General features: G+C 38.0%; 1 protein-coding gene across 10 annotated transcripts in view; it reads left to right on the top strand.

Moving 5' to 3' along the window:
- GALNT18 (polypeptide N-acetylgalactosaminyltransferase 18) overlaps window positions 1-25,925 on the top strand; it is a 246,548-nt gene that overhangs the window by 57,301 nt on the left and 163,322 nt on the right. Inside the window, exon 1 of one of the 10 annotated variants that reach the window (XM_084519779.1) lies at window positions 19,245-19,290. The exons of the other annotated variants lie outside the window; for them this stretch is intronic. Within the exon in view, the coding sequence (XP_084375905.1) occupies window positions 19,260-19,290 (31 nt within the window). The 5' untranslated portion in view covers window positions 19,245-19,259. Of the gene's footprint in view, window positions 1-19,244; window positions 19,291-25,925 lie in introns of those variants that run through there. 10 annotated transcript variants of the gene reach the window in all.

A 25,925-nucleotide genomic window follows, 5' to 3' on the forward strand; every position in this document is an offset into this window, starting at 1 on the left:
AGCTTCTCAAAATTATCATGGAGACTGTTTTCATACTAGCCATTGATGACAGAACAGTTCTCCTTGAAGGCAGCATCAAGAAAAATTAACTGGAAAATAAATTATAAGCCAAATCAAAATTCAGGAGAATAATAATGTTTTTTAATATCTAGTCCATCAGTCAAAATTTCTATTTAGTAATCTTAATGTTATTGTGACATTGGCTTTCCTAAGCTTTGTATGGTAGCACCACCACATTACACACAGAAACAAAATTAAGAATAGCATCCTGTACTGAATGTATAATGAAACTATTTGTTGGAAAAATAGCTTCTAGGAACATCCTTTATTCTATATCTACTTAATATATGTTATGGATGTATGTAAGAAATATGTAAATATTTCCTGATAGTTATTATGTCATTAATAATCCTGTGTTGATCCCAAATCAGTTTACTACTCTGCCATTAGTAGGGTGCTACATGCTCTTCTGGCTACAATACAGCACTTTAGTATTGGTGTACTTGAGAAGGAAGTTTTGCAACTCAATTTATGGATGTCTGTAAAGAACCTGAGTTGTTTAGAAACAGAATGTTGAAGAATAAATAGAAATCTTAAAAGTGGACTAGAAATTGATAAATTTTTGTTGTTTTATTTTTTAAATCTCATATGGGAAAGCTTTTTTGAACATTTTCATAATTCAGTTTCGTAAAGAAGTACAAATTGGTTAGTATCAAAGGCAGCAAGAATCATAGGATCATAGGTTGGTTTGGGTTGGAAAGGGACCATAAAGGCCATCTAGTTCCAACTCCTCTGCCATGGGCAGGGATGCCTCCCACCAGCCCAGGCTGCCCAAAGCCCCATCTAGCCTGGCTTTGAACACCTCCAGGGCTGGGGCATCCACAGCTTCTCTGGGCAGCCTGTTCCAGGGCCTTACCACATGATGAGTACATAATTTCTTCTTTATATCTGATCTAAATCACCCCTCTATGTGTTTATAGCCATTACCCCTTGTCCTATCTCTATACACCCTTGTAAACAGTATTTCTCTAGCTTTCTTGTAGCTCCCCTTTAGGTACTGGAAGGCTGCTATTAGGTCTTCCTGGAGCCTTCTCTTCTCCAGGCTGAACTCTCTCAGCCTGCCTTCACAGGAGAGGTGCCCCTGCCCGCTGATCATCCTTGTGGCCCTCCTCTGGGCCTGCTTGAACATCTCCATGTCTTTTTATACTGAGGGTCCCAGAGCTGAACACAGCACTCCAGGTTGGTCACTCCTCTCATGACAGCAGAGCAGAAAGGGAGAATCCACTCCCTCGCCCTGCTGGCCACACTGCTTTTGATGCAGCCCATGATATGGTTGACTTACTGGGCTGCAAGCATATGTTGCTGGCTCATGTTGAGCATCTCATCAACATATTGGATGGCTGAGGAGAGAGGAGGGGTTGTCAAGGAAGGAAGGAACTGCTTTTGCCTTTTTTTTTTGTTTGTTTGTTTTTTTTTTTTTTTTTTGTCTGTTTCAGACTATTTTGTTTTGGTCCCTTTTTGATTTGTTTTCAGCCCCTCATGAGCTAAAAGATTCTTGTGGCATTTTGGTCACGAAACATCTAATCTATGACCTGTTTTACTGAATGATTAAAAATAAAATCAAGCAAGCTCTGTAACTTTTCCTGGTTCAGGTTTCACTTCACTGCTACTTTGTGCCAGAATGAGCAGTACATTTAATTACTTGGTGTTCCAAATCTTTCCAAAATAAAAACTGAATATTTAGGTCTCCTGGTTTAGTTCTGCCACTTTTTCCAGTCCAGAACAACAGGTATGTGAATGAAGGGATGCACTAATGTTGCCAAGTAGGAGCTTAGGATGGTGCTTTTTCTTTCTGGTGGGGAGTGCTCTCTCCACACAGCTCTTTGCTAGTGGCAGGTGAGACCCTTCTGGAAGTGGCTGAGCCTAGCTGCTCCTCAGTCACGTGGAATGAGAGGGTGGGAAAAATGGACCTTGTGATGTGACCATCTTCCCTGATGCGGTTCTTGTAGTAGACAGCATCACAACTGTGTGCTTCCTGTCTAGGGCTTCAGAGAGCCATGGTTCAAACCTTCAAGCCTAATCCAGCTCTTAGGGAGAGATTTTCCTCTGCTGTAGTCTAGCTTCTGTTCTTATTATATGAAAAGTAAACTCAGAATCTCAACAAAAGACATTCTAAAGTAGAGCAGACATCGTCTCTGGTCTCGGGGAACAAAACTGGAATACTAATTTGGACAAAATCTACAGTGAACAGGAAATGTAGAGCATCGCTGTTACTGCATGTGCATTCCGTGTTCTTTAAATAAACAATACTTTATTTTTAAAAGGTCTCTTAATTTGGCTAAGACAATGTATATTACATAAGGACAACTAATGAAAGAACTAGGACTAGACAAACTTCTATAGTGCACTACCAGTTTTTACTTGCACTAATACTGCTATGCATCATGGAAGTAGCTGCTGACAGATGTAGTTTCAAGCATTTTAGTGGTTCTGCATTCAAATTTATTTGAATTTTATACTTAGTGAAAAATAATATTTCAGATTTAGACTTCAGCTCTCAATCTGGGATGAAAACAAATATCATAAATCAAGTATTTCCTGTGTGACCAAGATAATAATATCTGTTGTTTTACTAAATGCATTATATAGCTCCAGGGTCTTCAGTGAATTTTTTAAGTATGAATGATATTTACAGTATAGTAGTTATAGTGTGTGTGTGTATTTATAGTACCTATGTGTTTATATATGTTTAGCTCTTGGTTCCAACCCCATCATATGAAATGATGAAAAATGCAGATTAGGTGAGAAACCTGCTGTTTGAAAGAAATTTAATTTACTTATTCATGGGATTTGGGGATTAGTTTCTTGTGATAGGTCTTCCTAATAACCTGCAGGTTTTGTCTATGAGAGATATGAAACAGTTTTACGAAAAAAATCTTCTGGAGACAGCAACACAGAGGCTTGGAACAAAGCTTTAGCATAATGATTACTTGGATGAAGGATATTACCTTTATATGGTATTTATTAGTTAAAACAGATGGTGTATTACTTAATTAGTTTGTATTCAGCCATCAGTCAATTTTACAGATTCAGATGGCTTAAAAAAGTGTTAATTCAATGTTATTTGTCAAAAATATGTACTGTTCCATTTTTTCAGGCCTGTCTTTGAATTTTGCTAAGACATTAGACACACATTTTGAGGGCAAATTAAAATAAGGTTGAGAAGACTGTAGTTCATTTTATGTATTTGGAATTCATTTAGGCTTCTTCATTCATTCAGAAGGTATATCTCTGCAGAGCACTGTCTTAGCAAAGTACCTGTTTAATCATCAAAATGTCTACTCCTTACAAATTGAATGCATTTGGACTTTAAAAAGAAAACTTTTTCTGAACTGTTGAATATTCTCTATGAAAGTTTTTTCTCTATGCACAATTCCTGTATTCTTCTCAAAATTTCTTTTAAAGGTTTTCACATAGATTGAATTTAAATATTTTAGAACTTCTTTTCAAGATCCTCAGAGATGCTTACATGTATTTCCTAGGGGTGGCATTGAGAAACTGGCAGAAAACTTGCAGTATTAAAATACAGATAGAGACACCTGAAAATAATGTTAGATGTTATGTAAAATAATACTGGAAATATATTTTTCCCCTTTTAAATCTTGATAGTCTCTCATTACATAATCATTTCACACCAGCAATGAATTTGTGGGGTGGAGACTTGTCAAAGCCAGATATGCTTTATTGGTATGTAAGACAGAATCCTTTGACTGTTTCTGTTAGGTAACTCCTAGAAGATACCGACAAGTACTAAGTGTTCTCTCTGGTAAGCTTGCAGATCAGCTGAAAGGAATATACTTAGAGTTCAGTATCACTTCTGAATGATAGTTTTCTTTGCATCTGTCAGCAATAAAGGCCACCATGCTTGCTATATGAAGTGTGAGTTAGCCTAAGGAAGACAGGGACTGTATTTTTGAAGAGCATATTTAGGTGGGATTGGTTGAAACAGTAATGGTCCTAGCCTGCTATAGAAATGGCTATACTTTTAAAGGGGCTGGTGGGAGAAAAGTTTTATCCAGTCCTGAGAAAACAAAGGTTCCTTGGGGATACCAGGCTCTGGGAGGGGGACCCCAAGAACAGGCGCTCTAGCCGCCTCAGCCATTGCTGAAATAGTCATTGGTTTGCTTGGGGTATGTTGTTCTGTAGTGAGCCTGCCAAAATGAATTCAAGTGATATTGGAAACTTGGACAATGGAGAATTGTGCCCTATTTTTAGAGAGAGAGCATTTGTTCGAAACATACTTAGACATTTAGAAGTGTGGGAAGGGAAACAGGCTATGTACATACAAGTATAACACCAGTTCTGCCTTAGGGATGTGATTACTCCTGTTATTATGATGTCCAAATGCTTCTCAGTTTTCTAATGCATTTATGCTCACACTATTCCTTCTGAAACAGGAAGACACTTAATTGCTATTTTTCTCTTAAGGAGCAGAGACATATGGGTGTGGGTGTCATATGCCTGAGGATGTCCATAAAAGTGCTGTGAATTGAATCCAAGGCTCCAGACTGGGAGGTAGATGCACGTAATTGCTGTCACAGCTCTCTGCCTTTGAGGATCCTGTGTTGTTGTGAAACCATAATCATGCTGAAGTGGGATTGTTTTTCCATTGCTTTGTAAACCTTCTGCATGTATCTGAGTATTGCTAAAGTGCTTACAGTCAAAGAGATGAGTTATGCCGTGTTATGTTATCTGATGTTCAATTTTTTCCCCTTAGATTTTTTTTGAGAACCTTACCTTGAAATGCATGTTGTGCACTGAGCTGAAAAATTTTCTTTATTGAACTTAATAGATTTCTACCAAACTATAGAACTTCTCTAAATGATGAAATTCCATTTTGTTAGGATGTAACTTAGTCTTTACTAGTTTTATTTTCCAAGCTGTCAATTTATTATTTTTTTTTATATATATATACTACCTTAAAACAGGTTTTATTTTTGTTTAATGAGAGCGCTAGCTTGCTACCAAGCTATAAATGGAGAAAGCTTCAGAAAGTGAATCACATTAGTGACTGAGCAACCAATCTTCTGCTTGGATGTGTGAGGCTACTTCCATATTACAGAAATAAAAATATTTCCATAGCAACCTATTAAAAGCACAGAATACTTCTGCTGTGTAGGGTTTTCTGTTGTTACATCCTTACTGTGGAGATCTTTGACCACTGTAACTGAGCCACTGAAAATAGCTTGTAAGAGCAAAACAACATCCGTTTGTTTAATTAGGAGTTTATACTGCATATCTATTCTTTCTTGTAAGTGACTGTACGTAGTTATTAATTAAATTAATTCAGGTTTCTAAAACATTGCATTTCAAAATGGATACCTTTTTTTTTTTTTTTTTTTTTTTTTTTTTTTTTTTTTTTCCCCCACGTTATCCAGCATTTCTTTTGTATCTTGATATTCCAGAATCATCAGACTGGTGGAGCAAAAGATGGTAAAAGAAAAGAATGTCTCAGCTGACACTTAGATGTGTTCAAACAGCTGGTGGAGCTACTCTGTGGTCTACCATAGCAGAAAGGTGCATCAGTGTTTATTTTCACGTAGGGGTGGATGTTTCTGTGAGGGCGTTTATCAGGATTGTGGAAAAAACATAAATATTCAGGTTCTGCTTCAGTGATGGAAGGTGCGGGTACGTACACATTCAGGGCATTCCTAGCCTTATCTTTCGTGGTGTTCCAAGTAATTTGTTACAGCAATTGTTATGGGTTGGCAATAACAACAATTAAGACTCTTGACTTTTCCTGTCATATGGATTTCTTTGATACATTTGATACATTCTTTGATACTAGATTAAATAAAACTGAGCAACAAAATTGCATTCGACTGCATAAGCAAATTGAAAAACCCGGCATTGTTCATGAGTGGCTTCTTGTTCATCACCTTGTAGATCAGGTTTCCCTGTTGCAAGATAAGAAATTTCTGTTACTTACCTGGTGGGATTTTCAGTTCTGTGCCATTTGTGCTTAGCCTTTTTATTACTTTTTGCTTCTAAACTTAATAAGTAATAATTAACATAATAATAATAAGTAATAATTAACATCTAAGTTTATTTATTTAAATATCAGAATGCAAGAAAGCTCTTTGATTTTTTTAAACTTGAGAAATTCTGTGTCCGCTATGCATTGTCTCTTGCTTTGTTACAGTACTACCCAGTCCATTGCTTCCTGTCTTACACCTCTTTACAGTATCCCAGCCACAACATCACTGCTCTGACTCCATTTAAATTCGTTTGTATTCATGTGGTGGAATAATAAGGAAAGATAGAGAAGGTGGTATGTAATTTGTTTTAGAAGTGATATAAAATAATATTGATTTGGCTGAAAGAAATTTTTCATTGTGTGTTCAGCTTATTTTGATAGTAATAACAGAAATAAATGAATCTTGTTCCAAAGAGTCTTGCAGTTGACTCCTTTACTGCAGTCTTACCCGTTTGCCATTGCAAAACCTAATAGCCTGACATAAGTTTTTAGGTAGAGGTCTCTCGGAATAGAGTTGATTGAAGCGTGACCTTATTTGACATGCGATGTAGTAACTGTGATTAACAAAGAACATGAAATGGCAGGGAGTGCTATGCTAATCCTTTAATTTCACTGTTATACTTATGTGGAGTACTTGCTGTTTTAGTTCAAAGTGATAAAAATATTTTTTATTGGAATTTATTTATTGAAATAAAAAATGTTAAGAGAAAGTCCAGAAAAGTTGGGTTCACTGAATGAGTGTAATCAATTTGCAGCAAATTACTCAGTATAACTGGATGATACTATTAATTTTGATTTTTCACTTCATGGGCTGGTATATTTTGAGATTAACATAGAAAATGCGTACTTGTCAGTGCTCAACTCAGCCATAATATCAAACCACTGGTATCAATCAAATGATACCACGTTATATTCATGTTTCTATTTGGTTTAGGAATGGTGATTGTTAAGGCTGCTTACATAGCAATAACATTTTGTTATATGCATACTTGACTGGTGTTTGTATATTGATATGATTGATAAACCAACGTGTATGCATAAATTAAATTTAAGACATGTTTTGTAGATTCTTGCTGAGTAATTAGTTTATGTGAAAAAATATTTGCAAACTGCAGGAAGTGGAATCTAATTTGCTTTCCTGAACCTTGTTGGCAGTCAGACTTTAAGCTGAGAAAAACATCTGTCTGTATGTGTTGGACCCATTTGTGAACCTCCAGCCTATCTCAGCTGCCATTAGCTCTTTTGGGGTTGGTGTCCAGAGGCATCTTTGAAGAGCCGTCAGTGCATCTGACAGGTGTTCATGCTGCAGTGGCATTATCACTGTGCAGTGCAGATACCTATTTTAAAATAGCTGTGACACCAGTAAGCCCTCAGGCTAAAAATTCTGAGAATAAATTCAAATAGCTTATCTTTAAGGCTGCATGCAGTATATCAAGGGAAAACTTGGCCTCTGGAAATCAACTGTTAGCTTAGTTAATGGCTAACATGTCCCAGTTTGATGTGTGCTTGGACTGAAACTCCATCCATATTTCAGTGTTGTCTTCTCTCACTTACTTGTTGAGGCGTTTTCCACGGGAATCCTGATGCACTACTACCTCCATTCACATTGTGGGGGTTCTGAGAAATGTGTTTCCTCATTGCTGAAAGAACTTACTATTTTTTCTTTTTATGCCATTTCTCTTTCTTTCCAACACTTTTGTCATATTTATTTACCATTAATGGATCTCCTTTCTTTTTCATTCTAGCATTAAGAGTGTTTTTCAACTAATTATCTGTGTTTTTTACCTGGAAAAAATCACAAAATCACAGTGTGTAGGAAAGTCATGTTATACTAAAATAATTGGATTTCAGATAACAAATACAGGCATATTTAAAATAAGAATGCAGTCACAGCTTTGTCCTTCTTGAAAGATAATTTTATTCATAGTGTTCTAAGCACATAAGTATTTCAGGTTGATATTCTCCTTTTCTACTAGCTTTCAAACTTGTGAAATTACATTGAATTGTAATAGACAATGCTTTTGGCAGTACGTACATAATTCCAAACAGTGTCTTTGCTTTGTAAAATAAGCAGCTGAACTTCATCCCATGGCAAAATGCATGTTTAGTATGATTTGGTGTGAATAGACACCAAGTTTCATGGCTCTATAGTGGATTTAGCAAACTGAAGGCATTCTACTGCAGTGACCAGGAGCCCTTAGCCTGCTTTCTTCTGAGTGAAATCCCAACTTTTCTGAGGCTCAAAGTAATACGTACTTTTTTGTTTGTTTTATTTTTACTCTCTGAATCTGCTAATATTCCTGCAGCTGTCTAATATGTCAGTCTACTTGTCTCAGTAATTTCCAGGCAATTCCATATTTTTTCTTTAAAATTCTTTAAAGAGAAGATGTAAAAGCAGAAACCGAAAGATTTATTCAGTTGATGGCAGAAATGTGTTCAGGTTGCATCATTTCTGTGTTCTGTCATAGACTTTTAAGGTTCACGGTCTCCTTGCCTGAACTCCATGCATGTAAAATTTTTGCTTTTTTTATGAAAGAATAAAATTCTTGTATGGTATCCTACTAGGACTCGCTGGTGTGCCTTGACCAATGTCAGTTGCTGGCTCTTCTCAGCTTTGTGTTTTTACTTTGCCATTCAGACCCCTTAAGTCTGCTGACTGATTAGCAGCAGTCTATTACACATGGTTTAGATTGGAAAAGCATAGTAACGATGTGGGAATGTAATGACTAAACAGGAGATAGATTTAGGTGTGTTACACATGAATCTCTTTTGTAGTCATTAAGAGCTGTGCTATGACCAGTACTGGGGAGCAAAAATAGTAATCGATTTTTAATTATAAATGTATTGAAGTGAAAATTGGAAAGTGTCTCCTATGTATTGAGAAAGAATACTCAAAAGACCCATCGTTAATATGCTGATGTGTTTTGTAAGAGTAAGTGTGCTCCTGGAGCTCATTCTGGGCTCCAAAGAAGAGGCATGACAGGCACTTACGCATGCGTGACAATTACTTGAATACGGCAGATGTGAAACTTCAAGGCCAACTGCCATGAAGCAACTTCTTTGTTCTAACTACTGATGTGTTAACTGATAATGCCTGTGTCTTCTGTAGATGTATAAATGTATAGACAATCAGTAGCACTTGGATTTATTGACAATTTTAACAATACAGTGTATCAAATATATGAAAGGTTGGAGGTAGAGGGATTCTGATTCATTCCATTATAGCTGGGATTGATGTATGTGATTTTTCAAGTATAGATTTTTTTTCACAGACCCTTCTCAAAATATTGTGTTCCAGAGCACTCTTACTTCAAGCAGACCTTTCATGTATGAGTCAATTATATGTTTCTGTAAAACAGTACATCAACTCCTCTTTTAGTCAAAATAGCTTTTAAATAATATGTGTATATACGAGAGGACAGCATTATAGATTTGAGTATTAAATGTGTTCAATGTCATTGTTACTTGGCTTGATATTCTATTTTACCTAATTCTGCAAGATCTAACCAAAGCTCTTGCCCGCTTTCCTGTCTGTGTAACCTGAGGCAGGCAGGGTCCAGCTCCATCTTGCTGTGGAGTAGACTGAACCTTGAACAAGTGAAAGATGGAGAATCTAGGGGGCGTTTAGTTTTACTTGTTAAGTCCAGTCACATGTGATGAAGTTGTGATCAATATGTTCTTTACTCACAGCTGATCAGGCAGGATTTCTGTCAGTGAGCATACCTTAGGGCATTATGTACATGAATGGTGGAGAAGGTATGCTGGCTAGCAGATTATACTGTGCGAGAGAGTCATTGGATTTTTCTTCAATGCCTTTTGCTTGCACACCTCCTGAGGTATTCAGGCCAATGAAAGCTGAGAATGGCAAAGCTTTCTTGTACTTTGTGCCTTTTCTGATAAATTAGTTAGTCTGCTTAAAAGACCTCTATGGCAAATGGCCATTTACTCTACTTTTTCTTAGCAACTTTAACTAAAAAGTTTTGTTTCATAACCCCTGCATTTCAAACAACAGAGTAAATAACAGACCTTAAGGAGGGAAAAAAGAAGTTTTCTTTTTCCCACTGTAAATTTAGTAGCATCCACCTCCTCTTCATTCTTGTTGTGTCTGTGTGAACACAAGCTCCTCTGCATCTCTGTGTTTTTTTTTTTTTTTTTTTTTTTTTTTTTAACTTTTCCTGTACAAGAGACATCATTTTTCTCTGTCCTAATTCCCTTCTGACTTAAAATGCAACAGGAACATTTGCAAAGAATAAATCTTTTCAGTGTATTGACAAAGCTACTTCAGTAATTGTGTTAGCTGAACTAGACAATGAGGCTGAAATCCTTCTTGAATTAGGGTTTATGTAACTCTAACCCAATTCCCAGCTAAGCCTCGCAGACTAAGCCAGAACAGTGAGCGCATATGTTTTGCTGCATTTTGAAATGTGTGGCTTAATGGACTAAGCTTGAGATTTTTCAACCTGCTTTCACTGGTTTGATTCTACCCCACTTCACAGTCCTTTCCCTGTGACAGTGTTACCTGGAGAAGGAGAAAAGGTTTAGTTGGACCTGTGTGGTCATTTCCACGTGTAACAGTTCCCGATGAGGAGGGGAGGCTAGAGGAGTGTGCTATTGACTGCTGCAGCAACTTAGTTATTCTTCTGCTTTCAGAAACTCTTCCTGGATAGAGCAGAACTGTCATAGAAAAGTCTAGTGTGCTCATATAGGATTTTATTATCTCTTAAATCAGGTCAACCACTAACAGAGAAGTTGTGGTGCAGAGTGAGTAGCGTGTGTGTGGGAGAAGTCTAACCCATCAGTGAGTAGATGGATCATTGAGATTCAACTTAAAAGAGCAAATATGTGATTAACCCAACCTAGACAAGTAGACGGATACATTGGTGGAATAGAAAGAGGAGAGGGATGTTTGTAATATTTGCATGTCTGTGTCCCTTCTTACGTTCTTTTTTAAATAAGCTGGGAAGTTCAGTTCTGTAACACTGGTAATATATGAGTGTCCAGACTTGAAACCTCTCTTATTCTCCAGCATTACCAGAACTCTGGGCGTTTGTTCAGGACAGGAATGAAGGCAGGGCGTCATTTAGATACCCTGTCCTCTCAAGATATGAGAGGAGAGCACTTTTACCAAGCAATTCAAAATGACACCCAGCACAAGAACAAGGAAGTGTCAAAGCTAAGGAAAGAACAGAACTAGAATTGCTCTCTGTAATAAGAATGTGCTAATAGAAGCTGTTTTAAAATACTACCTTTTAACTTAACCAATTTTTTCATCTGAAAACATGCAAAATGATTAATTTACAAACTTAAGGAGTAAAGGCCTTTAATTAAATTCCTACTGTTAATTTTCTTGACTGTAGTATTGTTTGGAAAATGTTGGTGGAGTAAAAGAGTAACCAGTGAGGTAAAAATTTGCACGTTCTTTAACTTACCAAAGGTGTAGTCATGAGTGAATGTTACACAAACAATACAAGTTGAATGATTGGTAAAGATATTTAAAAAAAAAAAAAAAGTTGGAGAGAAAAAAAAAAAATATAAAAGAAAATCCCAATGGTCTATGCAGCTTCTCTAAAAAAATTTATTACATATGCAGTGACATTTAGTTTTGGACAAGTTTTTTGGTAGGAAATTAGTAAGAACAGAATCAACTTGCTTTTTCACTGAAGTTTACAGTTTGAATCTCTACTTGGTAGTCACAAATCATAATAAAAATTTCTGAAAATTAGAGAACTCCCAAGCCTTCCATAGTCTGTCTTTGAATACTAATAAATTCTCTTTTAGGTTGTAAGTGGTGATTTTCAGCTTCTGAGGACAGAAAAGATTAATTGCAAAAGTCCAGTTGTTTTTTATGGGGGAAGTCTGCTTCCAGAGTTTCAGAGATGAGAATCTTTCCAGATATGATGAATATAAATTTGTTGCTGTGTTGAAATTGATTGTTGAGGCTTACATACATAAAAGATTTTCTCAGAAATCATTAGAAGATCTGCGAAGTTGCATGGGATTCTCATGGGAGTTAAACTGGTAAGTGCCAGGCAGCACCTAGTGTCGCGTTAAGGGGTGTAGCTGATTAACCGTTACGGGCCCGGTCAGATTCAGGGTACTGAACCAGTCAGACATTCACCATCAACGCATTAACGGCCTGGGGGTCCAGTCAGACATTCACCAAAAACGCATTAACCATCTGGGGGTCCGTTCGGACATTCACCAAAAATGCATTAACCGCCTGGGGGTCTGGTTAGATTCAGAACACTGAACTATCACGGATAACCACCCTCACCCTCGTTGCACTTAATGAGAGTTATCACAATGCAATCAAGTATGGTTTATTACAGCAACAGATAATCAGGTTCTTTTGGATTGCCGGCGATAGTGACTGTCTGCAAAAGCAAGCTAGTATGCATAAAATACACAGGTGTTATAGGTGTTATAGGTGTTACAGATGTTATAGATGTTATAGGTGTTTACAGGTGTTATAGATGTTACAGATGTTATAGATGTTATAGGTGTTGCAGGTGTTGCAGGTGTTGCAGGTGTTACAGATGTTACAGATGTTACAGATGTTATAGGTGCGCAGCCTAGAAATAAACGCGTTAAAAGGATCAAAGACTCTATAGAGGTTTATAAGCAAGTATTCAGATCTCACCCAAAGGCGTCCCAATGGGGGGGGAAGAGAGGCTCAGCCCGTCGACTGATCCCAAGAGTCAGGAGGTCCTAAGGATGTTGTCCTCGGGATGGTATCTCCCCTGACGGTGGTATCTTGCCTAACATCCCCTTTCTCTTGGGCCAATTTATATTATTTTCTATCTTTTAGGTGGAGCTTGAGTGGCTCTAGTCAAGCATATCTTAGTTATGATTGGTGTAAAGTTTTCCCGTCTCCGTTTAAAGTAATAGGCTCTGAGAAATTCAGAGCGCATGCTCAGTGAGGGGTGGTCGCACCTTGGAGGCGGGTAGCTTTTGGGATGGAGGTGTGTTTTGGTATTATAATGATATTATAATGAGCAAAAAGTACACGAGGGTACAGCATTTGTCAAAACATGACAGGTCTTTGGCTTAGGGTGGCAAAAAGTGCAGCTTTGTGCACAAGAACAATCGAGGCCCCATCTGATTACAGAGCCTAGCCGTGGTGTCTCCACTCCACTCTACGCTCCGTGCTGTTCCTTAGAGCTAGCACACCAAGTTTCCCCAGCGCGATAGCATCTAAGGTTGGGAGCCTAGGGAACACTCAGATAATGCAGTTATGCCCTACCATGAAAGCCTCTTCAATGCTGTACCTTTTCCTTAAAAATGTCAATGTTAGTTTTATTTTCCTAGTTACTTCAGGCATTTACACCACACCTAGTGTCAGGATACTGCTCCAAAAGAAAAAGGAATAGAAAACCCCATCTGGCATCATGAATAAGTTAACCACATGGTAGCTGGATTTGCAGTTTGAAGAGGAAGCTGATGATGGTTTTTATGGTCAATATTAACAAAATTTTAGGAAATTCACATTATAGATTTACATGAGGGATAAGTAGGATGTTTTGTTATACTTAACATTTATTAAATATTTCAATGAATTATTTTGTCACTGTTACAACTTACTAAAAAACCGACTTTCTCAGATTTTGAGTTACTAACAGAAATGCTGCAAGCCAGTTTCCCAAAGGGCAACAATGGTGGTAGGCAAAATACAGCCAATCTTTGACAGTGCTGAAGAAAACAAGTCAATCCTTGTTTTCAGTGTCACTGGACACTGACAGCAGCATGTCTGAATTAATATACAGAGCTTCAGCTGCATTACGTAAGCCTTATAGTTTCTTCTTACTGTTTTGTCTGAGAATATTGATTTCCACATTCAACCTTTTCCATACTTACAGTTGTTCACACTACTAATCTAATGTGATGGTGTGAAAAAATATACTAGAACTTTTCTATAAACTTTCTTGTGTCTTATTGTCTTTTACCTCTTGGTCTTTTGTCTAGAAAAGGACTCCTTCTTGTACTGCAGTTTTGTTTCACTTTTCCTCACCTTATACTATATCCTACACGTGTGTGCATATAAATTTACTATAATTTACTATATAGTGTGTAACTTGCCGAGACTTGATTACACAAATACTTAAGTTGCTGGATAAACCCCTTATTTTTTGTAAATAATGTTTTTTCATTGCTCTAAAAAAAAAATAATAATTGTCAAGGTCAGTATTTAGTTCTTTCCTCACTTAATACCAATCTCCTTCTGGTATGACACCTGAAAGCAAATTTCTTTCCTTTGGTTAGATAAGTATCTCCTAATTACTGCACTACTTCAGCTCAGTCAGGGTACTGGTTGCCCTTATCCAGACAAAATAAAAAACTTTCTGTGGTGAAGCAAAAAAAAAAAAAAAAAAAAAAAGAGGCATTTTTTCATTTGGAAGTATCTTCCTGCTTCTCATTACAAGCTCCCTTTTCATATTTAGGGCCAGAATCTGGTGGCATTAGGATGGGAATTATGTTACAGAATCACTAATTGAAGGGTAACACTTTTTCCATGCCTGTTCTTTTCATTGACTGTATTTTGTGTGTGTGTGTATATCTATATATAAATAAATAAATAGAAGCCACCACAAAACCCCAAAGCACTGTACAGACAGATCTGAAAAAACGTTTCTGGTGTGCTTTAGCCACATGTCCTTTTTTTAAGTTCCCTGTCCTCACAGTAATGGATTGAGTCCAGTCTGGAATGCAATTATAAATGTATCCACTCAGATATTTACTGTCAAGACTTAAATACTCATGTATGCAGTCCTGTCAAGGCTCAGAAGTAAGGCTCAGACAGTGATTTATCTAACCAATTATTACTTTTTCAGTAACTATCAGCATGAACTGTAACAGTCAGTCCATAGCACTGTAAAAGTTAACAAATATTTCTCATTATTTCCTGAATTCTTGTGTGTCTACACACAGTTCCCAGTTGTGTCTATAGATGCATTGGATCTGAAGTTTGAGTCCTGTGGCAGCAATCAGCTGGAGACAGAAAGATCGGTAGTTGAGGAACATATATCCGTGTCCAAAACCTGAACACTTCAGCCACATGCAATTTTTGCTTTGGAGCTGCAATAGAAATGCCTACAATATGAGACGTGATGAAATACAAGGCTAAGGAAAGTTACTTTCTTCTAATATTTTAGAATAGCAAAATACATTGAATAATCTTGTTTAAGAATATGCTGTAGGCAACAATTTTAAAGTTACCTGATTTTAGAATAAACATTCTCCTTCCTGAGTTCCATAATCATTTTCTTTATCAGTTTTTAATTTTAAATTGAGGAGGTTGACATCAGCTGTAACAAGTAGATGCAGGTAGTGAGATTTTTACATTTTCTTGTGGGTTTGTTATATTCTGGATTCCTGCCTTGACTTCTGTATTATCATGAGGGCTATGTAAAATACAGTGTTTTCTGTGCAGCCACCTATAGAACAACTGGATTCTGACTGTGAATTTGCAACTATAAAACGTGTACAGTTCCTTTATGTAAAAGTGGTTTGCACTACTTAAGTAATGTATAAATGCTAAGAGATTTTTTTATTTCTCTATATGAATTTTTGTCAAGCGTATGACATCCTGTCAGATCACTGGATTATTGTGACTGGTGACAGACCAGACTGGCTATATAGTGTTTGACAAGCAGTGCATTTTAGTTGTTAGACTTTTCATTAGATATCATCAGCATGAAGCCTACTGCATGGCATGAGGGCAGCAGAAATCACTAGTGCAAAACAGAAACTCTTCTCAGCTCATGCACATGATAAGTACCTAAATGAGGTGAACTGTAATACTTTACAAATCAGTATGGATTCAGCTCCCTGCTGCAATGCTTTCCTGGTGCTCTGACTGGACTTTTCATCTAAGATACTCACGCTTCGGAATTATAGGACAGATGGTGCCTGTTGTTTCCTGTCCCCCCAGGCAGAGAAGAAAAGCTGTATTGTCAGCTAAGCTTCTCCAGACTGCACAGTGAAATAGGTGCAAATTCCATACCAGTTCTGACAGGCTGTGCTCATTTAGGGCATCTAGCCCAAGTTTCTACCACCATAAGGAAGCAAATCCATGACAGTATTTTTCCTGAGGCTTCAGAAATAAACTGCCGCTATGACAAGGCTGGGGAGGGAGCCAGAGCTCTGCCTGTTGTAAAAAGGGAGGGTGAGAGAGGAAGAATGAGGTTAGTGCAAAGTTGGTTTTTTTTATTTAGTACTTTTAGTTGTGGGTGGCACTCAATCAAGTGAGAGGATACATTTTATTTTGTAAATATCAATAGCTTTCAAGTTATCGGTGTCAATGTGAACTATAATCCACTTTTTTCACTTTTTTTTTTTTTCTTCCAAGCTTCTCTTGCTGTCATTTTCTTTCTGATAGCATGAAGTATTACGTAGCTTTACAAAGTCTGCTCTAAAAGCTTTATCTTTGTCGTTCTGTAAACTTCGCAATCATTTAGTTGTTCATAAATTAATGTTTTATATTTAGAGCTATAAATCTAAGAATTTATAGAATTCTTATAATAGAATTAATTTTTGTATTTATTTAAAGTGCTATAGAAAGACTGTATAGCATTGGAAAAGACTTGAGATCTGACAAGAATTTTTTTTTTTTTTTTTTTTTTTTTTTTTACTTCTGTCTGTGGTTGTTGAGAGGTCTTCCATTGATTTTAGAGTGGTGTATTGAAAATTCCTATTCTGAAGATCACAGGAATACAGAGAGATTAAAACCTGCTAATATCCAATAGGACATTTAATATTCCCTTTTTTGCTCACTTTATTATTTAAAGGTATGCTAAAAAAAAAAAAAAAAAAGAAGCTATATCAAATTCTCTGCCACTTTAAAGAAGGAGCTTTGTATGAAACTAGAGTAGGAGTGAAAAAAATTATAGTACGTCACATTTGGGAGACAAAGTAGACGAGTTCTTATGAGCCAGGTTATTTCAGACCTCATATGCTAGAGCATTTGAAGAATGTTTTTCTGAAGGATCTTCTCTAACAGATTAATTTTATACAAATCTCAGAGTTTAGAAAGGGAGGAAGATGATATTTTGGTTCTTGTTCAACTGGGACTCGTACGACTGTCATACAACTCTTGTTTGATTGTACTTAAAGAATAGGGTCTGTAACTCCAATTTCAAGAATTTTTTGTGAGGTTACCATAACATGAAGCTATTGGAAGCTACTACTATTTGATAAAATATAAGAGATTTATACAGGTAGGGTTTGAAGAGTAATAAGGACCAGTAACGTGATCAAATTTTGATAATGTTCTTAAGGAAAGCTTAAGAAATTTGCAGAAATTTCAGAGCTGTATAAGAAAGCAGTGTTTAGTTATAAGCCAAACTTAGAGCTAATGTGATTTGGTGTAATTTCACAAACAGATGAAATTATGTCAGTACTTAATTTCTGCATGTTTATATGATGATTTAAGTACATCAACAACATCTCTGACTTTCTAAGAATATCAGCAAAACGAGTACAGGTGCAACATTTGATAGTGTTATCAAAGTAGCTGAGATGAGGAGTATGTTATTTTGACTTCTTATGATATTATGATGGAAATTAAGATGTGCCGCAATAGATTTTTTTTTTTCCCTTAAACACTGAAAACACTGTTTTCCTGTGATATGCTTTAAAGAGAGGCCATGGTGTGTCTTTGATCATTCTGATTAGAGACAAAACAGGGTTCTCTGGTTAATTTTTGTACTCACTTCTTGAGATTTCAGCGTGTTAAACCAAACTAAAATCTGAAGGAACACTAAACCTGGACTTTTCTATGAGCAGTAAAGAAAACTGACAGTTATTGAAGTTAGAAATGCTGTGAACGCGAAACCGAAAAAAAATATCTTAATTTGAAGTCAGTGGCAGCAAAACTCGTTGTGAGGCCCTATTACTGTGTCAGGTTTTTTTGCCTTCTGTGCATTAACATGAATTAATGAATTAATGCAGTGGCTTAGGTCCCAAGTTTATCTTATGGGCAGAAATAGAAGAGCCCTTTTTTATGGATTTACTGTATTCAGTTAAACTGAAGATGAAATACTGAGGATGAAAATTTTGGAGCAACAAGAAATAGAAGAGAAGCAGGAGAGAAACAGGGATGCTGCTGTAGAGAATGAACATTTAATTAACAAACTGTCAGTTTAAAAATGAAACTTAGACTTTATTATGCACCTGTTTTTGGTAGCATAGAACAAGTGAGACTGTAGAGCACAAATAAATTGACATTTCAGAAAAAAATGTTGTAAGGAAGGGCTAAAATGTGAGCCATATAGCCATGTGTCAGAGGTGAAATGTCTTCTGCATTACCATACTTACCACTGCTTGCTTCAGGTCTAATATTGCTTTCGGTGAATTAAGAATAGCAACATCCTTTCTTCTCAGGCCTTGGTGGCAGTGACCAAGGCCTGCTGAGCTTTGTCAGGTGACTACCAACTTTCATTAGATTTGAAATCGAGTTTGAATCAAGTGCTGTTTGGCAACTGATTCTGAAAATTTTGTTGGAGTCTTCCATCTGGATTGTATCTTTTCTATATTGTACAGTGATAGAGTACTCTTTGTAGTATTTCTATCCAATCTGTTCTCCTCTTATACCTCACTTTTCATTACCTAAAAGCGTCAAAAAGGCCATACAGGATCAGACAAAAGATGCATCTTTTCCTTTATCCTCTTCTGAGCAGCAGCTGGGGGCAACAAGAAGAAAGAACACGAACAGTGCAAGGATGCATAATGCTTTCCATTTCCTTCTGAGACTTCAATCATTTTCTTGTTACGGATTTACTGAGACAAATGTGGTCTCCATGTCTAATAGCTGCCTGTGGATTTCTGTGCCCTGAGCTTCTGCAGCCGCCTCTTGAATCTGTGTAAACTACTGCTCCATTAGGCACTGTAGAACCACATTGGATAGCCACCTCTAAAGCTAACCTAGAGGGTAACATTTCTTCTGCAATGTCTTTTATCACAATCAGTTATGGGTGATATTTTGTACAAACTTGGTAGTCTGACTAACAGACAATAAAACGTACTTCACTGATCTTATTGAAGTACATTAACTTCTGAAATATCTAACATACTAATCATTTTTGTCACTGTTTTCATGCCTATGTTATATAAATCTGACCTGTGCCTATTCTTATTTTTCTCTAATTTTCTCTTCTTTCTAATTTTAAATAAATTTTTAATACTGCATTTTTCTTCATACAGCTTATGCTAGCATTGACAGCTGAGGATGGCACGCAAAAGAGATGACTCATGCTCAGGTGTGGCTTTCTTGATGATGTTTCATATTAAATAAAAATGATTTTCTGTTACTCTTGAACTTGTTCTGACTCTTGAACATCACTAGGTACTTTGATTTTTTCCTCAGTCAGAGATGTGTCTCAAACATCTCTAAAGTTTAGGAACGAAGAGTAAATGAAGTTAAGCTGCAGAATCTCTCCTAGATGTTACTTTTATTTCAAATGGCTTTGATTTTTATTATTTTTTGCTTTTCAAAATTGTATTTCTTCATACATTCTTTTCATATAACCTGATCTCTGCTGAAAAGAATGAAAATATATTTACTAAAAAGATCCACCAGAAAATTTAACAACAAAAAACACTCAGAGGGAGAAGGAGATTTACTACAACTAAACCTGTGCACCCCTAAAAGACTTCCTGTGGAGAAGGCGAAAGCTTACACAGACACACAGCCTGCTAGAAGTTTTTCTGTGTACTGCCCTTGTGTACATACATGTATTTTATCTAAATGCACATTACATTTTACTAAAGATGACAAAAAAAAAGCTGAAGTTAAGTAGTGGTTTGGGAAGACAAAGATTGTCTGCAGGAGAACACTGCTGAAGTTATTTAGTTTGCCTTTGGCTGTTATTGATAATGTGCTGTTCTTTGTTCCTGGAAGAAATGTAGAAGCCTCATTGCACTGAATATTTAAGTCTGGGGCCAACAGGTTGCAGTGCATGCTTTGCATTCAGAGATAGCATCAAAACAAGAGCAGGGAGACACTATATCTTCTCCCAAGCAACATGCTGGGGCTCCATTTTTTATTAAGTATGGGAACCTATGAAGGAAGACCATGCTAACTGTTTATCTATATAGTTTTGTGAGCTTGAGAGGAAAAGGTGTCACAATTCTTTGAAAAAATAAAAAATTATTGTGGCATTCTGATGCTAGTCATTTGCTGTCCCAAGTGAAATAAACAAAATACTGGGAAACATTTAACATTATAAAACATATAAAACAGTATCTTGAACATACAGACAGTGGGGATTGAGTGCACTCAGCAGTTTTGTGGATGACATCAAGCTGAATGGTGGAGTTGATAAGATGGAGGGAAGGGATGCCCTCCAGGTGGACCTGGACAGGTTTGAGAGGTGGGCCCACGTGAACCTCATGAAGTTCAACAAGGCTGAGTACAAGGTGATGCATCTGGATTGGGGCAACCCAAACATCAGTACAGACTGGAGGATTAAGGCATGGAGTTGTAGTGGGTTTATATGGCAAGGTTTTGGTAGCAGGGGGCCATAGGGGTAGCTTCTGTGAGAAGAATCTAGAAGCTGCCCCATGTTAGGTAAGGGCCCTACTGCTGACCAGAGCTGAGCCAATAAGTGGTGTTGTTTGCACCTCTGTGAGAGCATGTTTAAGATGCGGGGGGGGGGGGACGTACTGACACGACACACGACGACTGTGCACCACACAGTAACTGGGAGAGTGAGAGGAGTGAGGAACAGCCTTGCAGGCACCAAGATAGTGAAGAAGGAGGGGGAGAGGTGATCCAGGTGCCAGAGCAGAAGTCCCCTGTGGCCTGTGGTAAGGACCATGGTGAAGCAGGATGTCCCCCCACAGCCTGTGGAGGAGACCACGGTGGAGCAGGCGGACCAGCACTGATGGATGCTGCCGCCTGTGGAGAACCCCTGCTGGAGCAGATTCCAGGGCAGACCTGTAGCCCGTGGAGAGGAGACCATGCAGAAGCAGGTGACCTGGCAGGAGCTGCTGCCCGTGGGGAACCCAGGTTGGAACAGTTTGCTCCTGAGGGATGGACCCCGTGGTACAGACCCATATCTGGAACAGTTCTTGAAGAGCTGCTGCCTGTGTGAAGCCCATACTGGATCAGTTCAGCAAGGACTGCATCCCGTGGGAGGGACCCCACAGCACAGGGGACGAGAGTGATTGAGAAGGAGCGGTGGAAAAGAAGCACTATAGAGTGGCCATAACCCCCTGCGCTACTCGGGGGGAGGAGGTGGAAGAGGGTGGATGGGGTGGAAGGTGCTTTTTGGTTTCTTTCCTTTGTTTCTCACTTCTCTAGCTTGTTAGTAATAGGTAATCTTACTGTCTCCCTATGCTGAGTCTGTTTTGCCCATCATGATAAATACTGTGAGATCTCCTCCTTCTTATCTCAACCCTTTGGCCCTTTTCATTGTATTTTCTCCCTGTTTGTCTTTGAGGCCATCAGGTCAAGGGCAATTTTCTCCCTCTGCTCTTTTGAGACCACACCCGGAGCACTGTGTCTAGCTCAGTGGTCATCTCCATAAGGACATGGAGCTGTGAGAGCAGGTCCAAAGGAGGACCATGAGGATGATCAGAGGGCTGGAGCACCTCTCCTGTGAAGAAAGGCTGAGAGAGCTAGGGTTGTTCAGCCTGGAGAAGAGGAGGCTCTGGGGAGACCTTACAGTGTCCTTCCAGTACCTAAAGGGAGCCTACAGGAAAGCTGGGGAGTAAAATAGTAAAATAATGATTAAACTAATCTCAAACACCAAGAAAAAAATAGCCTAAGTATTATGAGGCAGAATTAACTTTTCAAGTATGAATGTATACTTTTTCTCCTTATTCTTATTCTGAAACGTCAAATGTTGGCAACTAACTAAATATTCTTTTGGATCATAATCCGCTTTCTGGCTTCTGTTCATTTGTTCAAGTAACACATTGGTTTGTCACCTGTTAACTGCTACTCTCTGAGAGTGTTAGTAGGTACATTCCTGTGGAAGTTTACTTGATACTATATTGAAAGAAATAGGGAATGATTTATTAGCATGAAAAGGACCCATATTCTTAGTGAAGTCTCTTACCATTGCTGAAAGAGATGTTAAAGCCAACAAAGAGAGAACAATATGTTGGGCGGGCTCATACCAGACTAAAAGTAGAGGTAAGCAGCCTAAGAAGGATTTATGAAGAAAGTGGTGCTAGGGAGGTGCAAAGAAGAAGGATGCTTTCCATCCAGGTGTTAAGAACCTTCTCAGAATATAGAGGATATCAGGAAAAAAGTCAGAGGAAGAACTTTATGGAAGTACTAAGAGATTGGATTCAGAGGTGTCCAGGAAGCAAAAGCAACAGAGTTTAAAAGTACATGTCAACAGGCTTTTCTATTCACATTGAGCATCTCTTACATACGTAGAAAATTCAGTCATTACTCAGGATGGCACCTTGGTTACCTCAGGTGACCAGCTACTAATAATTTAAAAGCTTGTAAACATTTGATTGAAAAAAATGATTGTAGGCATATGTATTCTTCTCAGCATCACTGATCACAGCAAGGTAACTCTCCAATAAATTGAAGAGGATGTGAGCAGCAGAGAATCTGTTCTTCCATCTGTAACAGCAGCACAGTATAATCTTAAATGGGATCACTTTTAATGAAGGTGCTTAGTTAATTACTCAGCTTGTTGGTATTTGATGTGATTCTGTATCGTTAGGCATTTACTTGCTGTTCCCTGGATATGTTGCATGTCCAGAGGTACTCTGCTGTGATTAGCGCTTATTGGTGTACCCATGTGAAGATATCTTTCTCACCAAATTGGCAAGTAAGGCCTAAAAAATTATACTGATATTTTATTAGACTGTGGTATGAAGACCACAGATAAACAGGAATTGAAAATGAGAGAGAAATGGTAATCTAGCAGTGGCGTGGCAACTCAGACTACTAGTGCAACTGTAGCAGTATTGTAGGAATACTTAAAGGATTGCACTGATTATACAAAAAAAAAAAAAGGTGATTTGGGTGTTCTGTGTTGGTTTCTTTTATGATTTATTCAGAGAAGCTCTGTCTGGTAAGTAGAAACACTGACCTTGTGACTTTAATCAGGCAGCAATGCCAGTCTTACTCGGTTTGAGACAACCTTTGCAGGGGCAAGTATTTCACCTCTTAGAGTTTGAAGCTAAAACTAATATTGTAACCAATCCTACAACTGGTTGCGGTTTCTTGTTGCTTTTTACTTTTATTCATAAATTGATTTAAAATAGCTTACATATATAATATTTTAGAATGTTTTTTCGAAATCTAAGTGATACCTGAATTCCTTCTCGTCTGCTACCCCATTCAGCTATTCCCTAATTCTGCAGCTTTTCTTGGTTAAATAAGCGTCCTAAGTCTCATTCAAACCTTAAAATTTCATCTCACTTTAGTCTTCCACAATAATAAACTAACAGTGTTAATCTGCAGATGTGCCTATAGGGTCCACACCTTTGCTTTAAAGATTGACTGAATTTATTTGAATCATTTTCAGCTTCCCCTGCCAGACAGTTTTCCTTCCTATTTGTGTTTTCCTTTCCCTTTGTACCTTGCCAAGAAGAACCTGAGGCAGGATGGCTTTCTTGTGTGTTACTGCTACTGTCAGCAGAGGAGCTGGCTGCCTCTGAGGCAGTTACAGTGATTGAAGGGGCCAGCTTTTATAGGAATGTGGTATAAAATACTGCTCCCTTCTGTGTGACTTGCAGGCTCCTGGATACAGAGAAAAAGCAGGCTGATGTGAGTAATAGTGCTAGCATGATATGACAGTGTTGTGCCTTCTGATGTGGGTGTTGACGTGATACCAGTGATGTATCGTGCTGCTGCTGCAGTACCAGCAGATCTATGATGTTGTGCTTCAGCCTAGGTCCTGGGCCCCAGCCATGCCTCTTAGCCCACTCGCAGCTATTTGCCACAGAGGCTGGAGGTGCAGCCATACTTAGTCAGGCTGCTGGGGAGCTGAGCAGTTTCCCCAACACATACTAGTCCATGTCCATGTTGCCATTTAAATGGCTTTTGCACTTACTGGAAATAATGACACAGCATTAATGGCATTTCAATACTTTTGCTGGTACTTGTGAAAGATCAGAAGGTATTTTCTATCACTGCTGTATACAGATTGGGTTGCTGATCTGGAGCACTGAAGCAGTAGAAATAATCTGAGACTAAATTTATTGAGGTGTTTCTTGAAGTCCATTGTTGCAGCTGAACACATTGCATGTCTTCAGGTACAGAAACTTCGTGTCTTCAAGTTTTTAGCTTTTGTTTTGGTTCATATTTTCTTTGTGGAAAGCTGATTTGTTTTGTATTTCTGAGTGCAGATCATCATTGTTTAGAATCTGTTTTTTGTTTGCTTCATAGATAGAGTTTAAGGAATGACAAAATATATGAGCTACCTGCTTTCACACTGGGAGGCTAAATGTTTGGGAGTCGTGGTGTTTTTCAGTGTCTACTATGTTTGCAGTTGACACTCCTGGGTTTCCAAGGGTTGTTTTTGCAATGTTCAATGCATGTGTTACCAGTGGTGAGAAGGCTGGAAATGAGAGCCAGTGGCACAGACAGCTCGTTACGGATAAGACTCAGGATGTCTGAACATGAATCAGATCTCTCTGCTGAATGGCTCGTTATTTTCTGCAGGTTCGACTGCAAATGACAGTCTTGTGGGCTGTTTTTTTCCTTCAAGTTTGACTTGCTGTTCTTAGCTTGGTCTCAACACCTTTTTATCCCTTTGTTAACCAATTGTATACACTAGGGAAATGGAGAATGTTATTGGCATAGTTGGTAGAGGATGTGAGAGGGAAGAAAAGACATTTTATTTAACCTTCAGTTGTGATCTTAAATATTTTTTCTTCAAATTCAGTTACCAAGTACCTTAAGGTGTCCTGTTTCAAGAGTGGCTGCTCTGATCTGCTTTTTAAGAAGAGGATAGAGCCATTCTAACCCCTCCCCCCTGACTTGATTTATACTTCACAGTTTAAGAAGTGCAGAATATCCTATCTGTTTTCATTAAATCAGTCTGCAAAGATGATATTGCTGTAATTACAAAACACATTATACAATGGGAAATGAGTTCGTTTTAAAAGATGGAGAGTTTTCTATTTTTCATCGTTATGGAATGGTAAAGTGCAGTGCAGTGTCCTGAAGAAATAAGGTTGCTTGTGGGAATGAGACTATGTGTTCATATGCAGGAACTCTTGAACCTGGCTGGTTGATTTGGGCTAAACCAAGCAGGGGGGGGAGTTGACCTCAAAGACCATAAATTCATACTGCTTTTTGGAAAACAGTTGGCTGGGAAAAGAAAGGCCTCCTAATGTTGCCCTAGTGTAGAAAGTTGTGTTGCAGTGCAAGCTCACACTGAGAACATGCATTTGTGTACACATCCACTCTCTACCAGTGCCTTAACTGATATTTAGGCTTAGCTAGAGAATCAAACAGAAGGTGATTGAAAATACCAAACAGAAGGTGATGGAAAGCTAAACCTCATTAGTTCTGTGCATTATAGACCCATTGTTTATACTGCATTTTCCTGCTCTTTGCCCTTTATTTGTCTCATCTTCCAAATTGCTGAGACAGAATGAAGTTTTCTGTTGTGTCCACTTCTCAAGACAGTGTTGAATATGAAACTGGTCCATAACACTTGGCTTTTTATTTTATTTAGTGCCCCATGTTTGTGTGTTATTTTTGGCTTTTAGTATGAAACAAGCAAGCCTTTCCTTGAAATGCCTTTAAAAACATCTTTTCACTAAGAATCCTGTAGCAGCCCACAGAGAGAACAGATCTCAGGGAAAGTCATAAGCTGATAGCAGAGTATAGAGGGCAACAGGTCTGGGATTGTATTACTAAGGATTTCTAAAAACTGCTCCTCAGCAATGCCCCTCACTTTGTTTTTTGTTT

The sequence above is a fragment of the Aythya ferina genome (genome assembly GCF_964211825.1).
Source record: "Aythya ferina genome assembly, chromosome: 5".
Lineage (NCBI taxonomy): Eukaryota > Metazoa > Chordata > Aves > Anseriformes > Anatidae > Aythya > Aythya ferina.